At 30.4% G+C, this 9,370-nt stretch overlaps 1 protein-coding gene across 1 annotated transcript in view; it reads left to right on the top strand.

Annotated features, from left to right (window-relative positions):
• Positions 1–9,370, top strand: part of LOC117177104 (putative sugar lactone lactonase YvrE) — a 37,830-nt gene that overhangs the window by 21,492 nt on the left and 6,968 nt on the right. The window contains exons 3-4 of the mRNA XM_033367594.1: positions 119–328; positions 8,762–8,989. Of these exons, the coding sequence (XP_033223485.1) occupies positions 199–328; positions 8,762–8,989 (358 nt within the window). The 5' untranslated portion in view covers positions 119–198. The remainder of the gene's footprint in view (positions 1–118; positions 329–8,761; positions 8,990–9,370) is intronic.

Genomic DNA, 9,370 nt, shown 5'->3' with positions numbered 1-9,370 from the left:
ATAAATAATTGGGGGAGGAGGTGAGTGACTGATTTAAGTTATAATAGGCAATGAAGCCCTTTTTTTTAGGTCTGAGGCCCTACTTCAACTAATCACTAACAACCGTTTTTTTTCATAGGCCAAGGTCTCCTGTCTTTTGCTGTTCCTGTTGAAGGCCATGCCGACAAATTTGTGGTGGGCTGCGGTAGAAAGATTTTAATGATCAGATGGGAAAGTTCCACAAATGTGGAAAATACTCATCCTTACGTAATAGAATCACCGACAGAGCTTCCCCCAGGCAGCAGAGTGGGTTATGGAAGTGTCGATCACTTGGAAAAACTATGGTTTGGTAAATAAAATCTACTGAATTTGATTTTAGACTTCAAGCTAAATAAAACAGGGAAACAAGTCATGAACATGCGTTTCGTCGGAACTGGATTACACTAGTGGAGTGCTCCGCCTAAACTATAAACTCACGCGATTTTGAACTCAAAACAGATAATTTAAAAAAAATGGTTCATAATATCTGTGGATTGGTATACGATAAAAATATTAAAAAATACTAAAAATTTATAAAATACTAGCAGCCCCAGCCACGCATTGCTGTAGCTCAGTTATACTACCCAAGATATTACGTCCTAGATACGGCATGAGATTAGTTCCACCATATACCGGTAGCTAGCGCGGCAGGCAAGTTTGTGGTCTTGCATATATATATTGCTTTTAGTTCCGCCACATACTTGTACAGGCGCGATATGTACCGATTGGTTCCTCCACATACTCGTAGAGGCGCGACAGGCAACCATATATTCGGTCGCGCCAAATTATAGCGCATTTGAAATCCAGAATGGTAATAATCTAATTTTACTTTACAAGTGAATGGAAAAATAATTTTAATTAAGCAGAAAAGGCCTTGAAGGAATTAGAAAACTCTAAAGACTTTTTGAAATCAAAATTATGCCCAAAAAGTGGCAAGATGTTAGTATAAGATAGTAATAACAATTTTGAATTAAAAAGTTTATTTTTGATTAAAGTTATAATTTTTTAGGAAATTTGTAGAAAAGTGAATTTGAAGATACAGTTAAGTTTTATTTAAATTTAAAGAAACTGAAAAAACTGTCTGGTTAAATCAACCAGAATTGTAGTTGAATATGTCCTTACTATTTTTTTCGGGTTAGAGAAATAAAAATTCTGAAAAGAAATTTCCTTATAAAAACTTATGAAAAACTTTGTTTCCTAAATTTCCTTATAGACCTAGACAAATGTTTTTTATTGCTTTTTTTTAAATATTTGTGAATTTAGTGGTATATGAGTTTTTGAACAGCTGTAAAGTGTCAGAAGCATTTTCGAAAGTCAAAAGAAATTGTGGCTCGCTTCTACAGTTTAGCTCAGGCCATGTTATAAATTTGAACAATTTTTTTAAATTAAAATAAGAAGTAACTCAATTTTACAAAATGTCATTTTCCATGATCCAGAAATCTAACTTTAAAAAAAAATTAAGTTTGCTTAATTTTTTTTTTATTAGCATTTAATACTAAAACTTGACATAAAATTTGCCATAATTTTCGTATTTTTTCTGTTTTAATATCTGAGCTAATTACATTTTTCAAACCGCAATCATGAAAAATAATATAAATCAATGCAATAAATTCACAAAACTATTATGTACTTTAATAGTCCATATTTTTAAAAAGAATTTGACGCCGTTTTTATTTTATTTTTAATAAATATATAAGTTTCCTTAGTTTTTTTTAGTTTCCTTTAACTATTTCCTTTATTTCTTAATTTTGTATTTATTGAGAAAAATAAGCTGAAACTTTAAAGTTTTTCCCACTGGTCATGTATAGAAAATTATACTTTCCAGTTGGTCGATTAAGGTTTCATGTGCATTTACTTGTTTAACTGTTTGCATATTTAATTCTTTTCGAAAATTTTGACTTTGCTAAAATAATTATTTTAAATTCTTTCCTATAATAAAAAACTTGCTTTTGCAAATTTGTTCGTAAATAACTTTATTTTATAATAATTTAAATATTTGATTAACTTTCAGTTTCTTTTATAAAATTTTAAAGGCTTATGCATTGTAAATTAATTACCTCATTTACAAGAAAGGTCTTTTAAGAAAATAACGACAATCATGAAAAAAATCCCACTTTTTTATTTGAAAAATATATTAACAATGTTTATTTCTTATGTAATTAAAACGAAATTTTGAAGGAATTTCATATTTGAATAAAATTATTAATCGAACCAAAAAATACATGATCTGGCACTTTTTTGTTAGACTTATTTTTTCAATTATTATTTTTTCAATGCTTTACATTTATTCCAATTTTTCACAAGGTTTGACATCGAATAATCTGCGTATTGCAGCTTTAAATTATTTATATCCTCATGCTGAAAAAATATATTGCCGAATCATAAGTAATTTCATTTAAAACGTTTAAAATGAAATAATTTGAATTGACAGGTTATACTCGAAGAATATTCGAAATTTTACGAATACTGAGATTTTGAATTTTAAATTTATAAACTAGTTTCTTTTAATAATTATTATTTTATTTTTACGTTTCTAAAAGCTCAAAGGCTTTGAAGTTATAATCCGATTTTCGAAACTGAATAATTTGGAATGGAATAATTATTTAATTGCTAACATACTTCTAATTTGAAATAAAATTTTGGAATAATAAAGTATTTCCATGCAAAATCGTTATGCTAAAGTTGAAATGCTTCCTTTTATATTTTGACATTGCCGACTTCTGAAAAGTTTCAAATAAAAAAATTTAGATCTATGAGTCCTAATTACTTTCCTGAGTTTTTTTTGTTGAACTTAACTAATTATTATAAAAATAAGGGTATTTTTAAAAAATTTCCCCAGCTTATTTGAATACTCTCCATCGTTGAAGCCAAGAAAGAACCCACATATCTGTATTCAATTAAATTAAATTTAAAGTTTAACGACAGTTTAATTTTTATTTGACTAGATTCTGCTGAAATTTAACACCATTTAACACCATTCAACATCTACAATTTTAACTGAAATTTACTTAAATTTAACAAAATTTTACTTAAAATTTGAATTTAAATAAAATGTATTCACTTTTTGAAATTATATAAATTGTATTCAATCTTCAAATTTAGTTTTACAACATAATTTAAAAAATTGCACTACAATAAATCTTAAAGTACGAATGAAATTATTTTAAAACTTATTTACTTAGTATCTAGAAAATTTCTCTTTTAAAAGAAACCAGACGAGAAATTAATTTAATTTAACTAAACTTTATTTAATTCTTAAATTCACATAAATTTCATTTAAATGTTGAACTTAGCTTAATTTTATTTGAATTTTAATCTTAACTAAATTTTATTTAATTTACCTGAATTTCATTTAAATTTCAAGTTTAGTTCAAGTACGAAAAATTTTTTTTTACATTTATTTATTGTCTCGAAATTTTAAAATAATAATAAAGAGAATATTTTTAGACTCTCTTTAATTTGCATATAATTAGGTAATTCAGTGCTCATGACATTTTTGGCGTACAGGCCGTACAGAGCCAGCCGACCGGTTCAACTATGACAAAGAGTGCTATAGTGATGGCGAAGGCGAACGCGAGAAACAGAAAATCGCGTTCGGTTTGGTATTCGACAACTTTCGGTGTGCACCCCGGCCCGGCCCCGCCCGCTAACGTGCTAGAAGGATGCGGTTGCCATAGAAACGGTGAAAAGTTTAAGAGGGCAGCACCACGCTATATTCGAAAATGTAGTTAGATATGTATATCGGCCATCCCCACCACTGACCCATGCTGTATATAAGACATAATATCTTTGATCTTACGTAAAATTTATATTATACTAAAATTGGCGCCATCTATTGGCTGCTTGGCAGCCAATAACAAATTAATTGAACAAATTAGTTGAAATTCTAACAAAAGTGGTGAATTTGTACTATTAAATTATCAGTTTTGAACTGTATTAGATACATTTTTAGACAGAAAATTAATTTTTGTCTAAAAGAAAATAATTTTGCAATCAAATATTAAAAATTAAAAGCAAAGGGATAAATTGTTATCTGAGACGAGGAATTCTTAACAAATGAAAGCAAAAGAACGTTTTAAGCAACTTATTAAATTCCATACGCAAATATTAATTTTTAAGTAAAAAAGATGAATTCCTTACAAAAAATGTAATAGTTAATATTTTAAAAAACAAAAAATGTTTATTTTCGATAAAAGCAGTTAGAATATCCAAATCGGGTAAATTCTCAACGGCAACAATAAAAGAGATGAATCCTTCATTGAATTAAAAGACAATTTTTCAACAAAACAGTTGACTTTTCAACCAAAAGGATACTTTGCACTAACACATTTTTCATTTTTTATTCTGTATTAATAATAAAGAAGATTATTTTTTTAATGCAAGGAAAACCACATTCAGAGCAAAGCGTACACTTTTTTAACCAAAAACGAATATTTTTAAAGAAGACAAAGTCATTTTAAAAAAAATACTTTTACCTAAATTAGGTGAATTTTCTACTAGCGTTGAATTTACTACTACTACTAACTAGTAGTTAGTAGTTAGTTAGTAGTTAGTAGTTAGTAACTAACTACTTTACTAACTAGTGTGAATTTTCTACTAGAACTAAAGGCGTGGATATTCAACTCAAAAAATGTAGTTTTTTTCCAAAAAGAATAAAATTTTTATAAAGCTACAAACATTCGCAACCACAAAGTTGAATTTACAAATAAGAAAGAGTTTTCAAACGCAGAAAATTAAATTCCTGCGAAAACAAACGAAAATTTTTAACAAAATATATATATTTTCAACTACGTAGTTGAATTTTCAAATATTAAAAATAAATTTTCAACTACTTTTATTCACCTTTCACCAAAAATTTTATTTTTTGGCAAAATGCATAAATGTTCCACCAATTTAACTATATTTAAATTTTTAACTAAAAAAGAATCATTCATAATCAAGAATGGAATAATGAAATTTTAAATGAAATAAAATAATCATAAACCACAAAGATTAATTTTTTACGGAAAGACAAAATTTTTAACAAAATTATTTGATTATTTACAAAAATATTGAATTTATCGAAGTTAAAGAATTCGTCGAATTCAAGATATTTTCATAATTTGCAGGATTCGCAAATTCAAAAAATTTACGGAATACATGGGCTTGGATAAATTAAAGAAATTTGTGGAATTCACAAAATTTATTCAATTCGCGAAATGCATGGAATTCACAAATTCACGAAAACCATGGAGTTAGCGGAAATCATGGAATTGAAGAAATTTTTAGAACTAAAAGAATTCACGAAATTTATGTAATTCATTATATTTACGGAATTCATGAAGTTTAAGGATTTCACGGAATTCATAGAACTCACGAAATTCTCGGAATTCTTTAAATTCACGAATTTCATAGAATTCACGAAATGAATTTAATTCATGGAATTCACACAAGTCACGGAATGGATGACATTTATGAAATTCACGAAATTTGCTGAATTTATGGAATTCATGGAATTCAAGACATAAAAGTAATTCACGGTAGCCATGGCATTAACAGAGATAAGGGCTTACGAAATTCATGCAATTCGCGGAATTCATGAAATTTTAGGAATTCATGGAATTAAAGGGTTCACTAAAATCATAAAAGTCACTAAATTAATTAAAGCTAAGGATTTCATAAAATTTATGGAGTTCACTAAATTTATGGAATTCGCGGAATTTAAGATAATAATGGAATTGACTGTAAACACGGAATTCACGAAATTCAAGGCATTTGCACAATTGATAAAATTTACGGAATACATGTAATTTACGAAATTCATAAAATTCACAGAATTCACGGAATTCGTGAAATTGAATAAATTTAGAGAATTTGCGGAATTCACGAAATTGATCGAGTTTAAGACATTTGTGGACTTCAAAGAATTCATAAAATTTAAGGAATTCACTGAAATCACGGATTCTTGGGATTTATGGAATTCATAGTTTTTATTAAATTTCATAAATTTTTTTTATTTCGTGACTTGCTTAAATCACATGACTTTCATAAATCTTGCTCATTTCGAGAATCTCGAGAATTCCAATAATTCCTTGAATTACATGAATTTCACTAATTCCTTGAATTACGTTTACTCCGTGAATTCCGTCATTTCCGGGAATTATGTGAAATCCATTTATTCCATGAATTCCACTCCGTCTAAGAATTCCATGAATTCTTGAATTTGATAAATTCCTGAAATTCGGTACATTCTATAAATTACGTAAACTTCGCTATTTCCGTAAATTCTTTGGATTATTTGAATTCATTGATTTCCGTAAATCCCGTAAACTAAATGAATTGCGTGTCTTACGTGAATTTTATGAATTTCTTGAATTCCGTAAATCCAATGAATTCATTGAATTTCTTAAATCCTGTATATTCTTTGAATTCTCTGATATCCATGAATTTCAAGAATTTAATGACTTTCACGAATTTCACGAATTCATGAATTCCATGGATTCTCTTGATTCCATAAAATCCAGAAATTCCGGGCGTTAAATAAATTCCGTCAATTCCGTAATTTTTGTGAATTCCTTAAATTCTTTGAATTCTATGAATTCTTTGAATTGTATTAATTCCTTGAATTCCACAAATCCCTAGAATTCTATGAATACGCGCGATATATGCTATATATTATAAAAAGTTTTGAATCCGTCAGAACGTTTCTTTCTTTACCTGGAGCAAGTTTCCTGAGAAATTATTCACTTTTTTTTTAATTTTTCGTTTCGACTGGAGTTGAGATATCTATCCGCAAACATGATCCAGAAGTGTTACAGGCACCTACACTTGTATTGTAAAATTTCAATACATGTGAGTTTGCAACATAAATTTTTAACAGTGCACGATTTACAATTGGATTAAGATTTTTTTATTATTCCCGATAACGGATCGGTCCCGCGCAATACCAGAGTTGTTTCCCCTACGTTAATTCACAGGACCATAATTGAAAAAAAAATTGAACAAAGCAAACTCGCGTGTCCTATTAGTATTTTTGGCAGCTGACTACAAATCCACTGAGCATTCATCTGCAACACGTCAGGATTTTCCGTCAATCGCAAAAAATGGCGGAAAATCGATTTCCCTATCTGCATAAAACTGATACACCTCAAATCCGCATAATTTTCATCCGTGAAATTAAAGAGTCAAGAAACCATATAACCACAGATTCATGAACCCACAAACCCAAACCTACAACCGATCTACTCCTTTGAATTCCACAAACCGCAGACCTGCAAACCCTACTTGTACAAACTCTACACACAAAAATACTGCATGTAAAAATTCTGAACACACTATAAACTCTCTCCCCTCCATTCTCCCTCACTTTCCCACCCCATTTTTCAGTCTGTTTGCGTCTTTAACCTCCATAAACCACAGATCTTCAAATCCTTCATCTAAAAACTTGAGACGTAATTACCATAGATTTTTAAATCCTAGATCAACATTTCCTCTCTGCCGCTTCCCTCTTTCCATCCTGTCTGTCTTGTGCTATACTTCTTTGACCTACCGACCCTTAACCTACAAACCTGAGAACTACAAATTCTAGACTCAAGTAATATACATGTCTAAATTCTAGATCTGCATATCCTCTTTCTCCCTCCCTTTTCACTCCTCTCTTCTTTTCCTCACTGCCTTACTAACCTTTACAAATCGTAAACTTACAAACTCTAAATACGAATAAAAGCACCGTTTTTCTCCTTCTCTTATATTTTCTCTATATGCTTCTGTCTCTTCCCATCTATCTTTTCCACTAATCGTTAACATATCAACCATTGACGAAAAATCATATATGCTCATATCCTTGACCTAGTACACAGTTTGTTAGAAATAGCAGGGAAAAAAGGGAGATAAAGAGAACTTTAGGGAAAAGAAAAAACTAGGGGAAAGAGAACGTGAGGGGAAAGAGGTTTGCGGTAAGTGGAAAGGTTGGGCGAAATTAGAAAAAAGGAGAAATTAAAAGTAATGAACTCGCTATTTGTCGAATCTAAGAGAGAAGGGAGTTTCTAGTGGGTTTAAAATTTGCACAAGTTTAATTTTTTGTGTAGAGTTTGCACAAATAGGGTTTGCAGGTCTACGGTTTGCTGAATTCAAACTAGTAGAGCGAGGAGAGTTAGGAAGATGTGTGAAGAGAGGGAGAGGGGAAATTGGTGGGTCAAAGGGGTTGTAGCCCTGGCGGGCCGAAGGAACCGAATCGAGCATTATAACATCTTACATATTTTGTTAACTTTTTACCGATGCAAAAAAAGTATTGCCATGCTCCGTGAATTTCCAATAGAAAATTTAACGTAGAATCCGAATTTCAACAGTTTAAAGTTGATCCTCCTGTTTTTTTAGAGTTTTTAAAAAAGGAACCGAGTGGGGACCCAATGGGTTCTTTACGGGTACTTTGTAGAGGCTCCATTCGGTTCCTTCGGTCTGCCAGGGAGGTTTAGTGTTTATGGGTTTATGGGTCTCTGGTCATGTGGTTTGTTGATTTTTTAATTTTGAGGATGAAAATTATATGGATTTGAGCTGTATCAGGTTTTTTCATATGAAAGAATCGATTTTTTGCCATTTTTCGCAATTAGCGGAAAATTCTGAGGTGCAGGAGTTCAATGCTCGATGGATTCGGATTCAGCAGCCAACAATACATATAGGACACGTGAGCTTGTTCTGGTAAATTTTTTGTGGTTGGATTTTTCGTCCTGTGTTGCTATATTTAAAATCTTATATTGTATTCCAGTGACTACGAACTACGATGAGCGAAGACCCACCCCGGGACATGTTTATTATTTGGATTCAAAAATGATACGTCATTCAAGTATAGCGGATCTTAATCCGATCACTGGTGGATTCGTGTGGGACGTTTCTCGCATTAGCGGACAAACATTTCCTCATACATTCTACTATGCCGATACTCCGATTAATCAAATTGTAAAATACGAGTTTTGGCCGCATGTTGGAGTTATTCGTAAGTTTTTAATAAGAAATTTTGGTTTCTGGTAAAAAATTTTCTAGAGAAATTTCCTCGTCCTGGTCCATGCTAGAAGTTACCTGTTCCAAGAAAAATCATGGTTCTTTAAGATATTGCCTATCCATACTCTAAAATTTAAAAAAAAATGAATCTTAGAACTAAAAAGCGAACTAAATACAAGAAGTGCACAATTTTCAATTAAAACAATGGATTCTCAAACCAAAAAAGAAAAGTTTCGAACCAAATAACTGTTGTTTTAACTGAAAAAGACAAAAAGACAAAAATTTCAACCCACCATACGGCGATGAAAAGGCAGAAAATCGCGAAAAGTGAAAATTTGCTTCAAATTTGATTAAAATGACATTAAAATCAAGTTTT

Source organism: Belonocnema kinseyi, chromosome 7 (genome assembly GCF_010883055.1).
Source record: "Belonocnema kinseyi isolate 2016_QV_RU_SX_M_011 chromosome 7, B_treatae_v1, whole genome shotgun sequence".
NCBI lineage: Eukaryota > Metazoa > Arthropoda > Insecta > Hymenoptera > Cynipidae > Belonocnema > Belonocnema kinseyi.
This window is presented reverse-complemented; position numbering and strand designations above follow the sequence as displayed.